Raw genomic sequence first — 838 nt, forward strand, 5'->3', positions numbered from 1 at the left:
GGGCCGCCGGCATTTTCTTTTTTTTGCATGTTCATTTGAACTGCGCGGCCGGCGAAGCGAGTTGTACAATGCTCGAAAAACGCCTTCAATCAAGCCTCACTACTCACTACTCTCTCCGCGAACCGCAGGAGGCGCCCGTCAGCGGCGACGCTGCCCATGCCGTGGTTGCCCCCCTCGATCACCTCGAGCTCAATCCCCGTCGCGGCGCACAACTTGACGGAGTCGGCGACGGGGATGGTCTCATCCGCGTCGCCGTGGACGATCAGGCACTGTGCCTTGCGCTCCGCGGGCAGCGCGGCAATCTGATCGACGATGGCCTCGATCGCACCGTGCCGCCGCAGCTCACTGAGCGCGGGGCAGAGCATCACGGCCGGCCCCGTCCATGCACCCTCCGCGATGAGTGCCGCGGCCACGGCGCCACCCCAGCTCGAGCCGATGAGCACGTCGAATGCGGCAGGCCCTGCATCGCGCAGAGCCGTGCGCTGGACATCGACGCACGCCTCGAACGAGTCGGCCAGCGCGCCGCCAATCCACTGGGACGGCCAGCGCGTGAGCATTGCTCGCGGGGACAGCAGGCCGAGCACGACGGAGTTGCGCTTCGTCGGGTTCCACAGGCTCATCGCCATGTCCGGCGCGGTCACCGTCGCGCCCTGACTGCGCAGCGCTCTCGGCTTGAAGCCGCCGGGCCCAGACTCCAGGCCGTGGCAAAAGAGCACGCGCATGTCGGCGTGTCGAGCCGCCCCAGCACGATGCTTTGTGGACTTTGTGAGCTTCGGGAGGAGCTATCTTTGTCCTTTTTAGTTTTTAACGGGGCAGAGGTGGGGGCTCGCGGGTGGAG

The 838-nt window shown here is 66.1% G+C and overlaps 1 protein-coding gene across 1 annotated transcript; it reads right to left on the minus strand.

The window, feature by feature from the left end:
* Positions 1 to 230: 230 nt before the first annotated feature.
* Positions 231 to 626, minus strand: EMIHUDRAFT_374251 (hypothetical protein; the record flags this gene model as incomplete). The annotated part of the gene is made up of 1 exon (XM_005765390.1): positions 231 to 626. A coding segment is annotated over one exon (396 nt), but the record flags the coding sequence as incomplete, so codon positions are not given.
* Between the last annotated feature and the right edge of the window lie 212 nt (positions 627 to 838).

This window comes from Emiliania huxleyi, assembly GCF_000372725.1.
Source record: "Emiliania huxleyi CCMP1516 unplaced genomic scaffold EMIHUscaffold_5545, whole genome shotgun sequence".
Taxonomy (NCBI): Eukaryota; Haptophyta; order Isochrysidales; family Noelaerhabdaceae; genus Emiliania; species Emiliania huxleyi.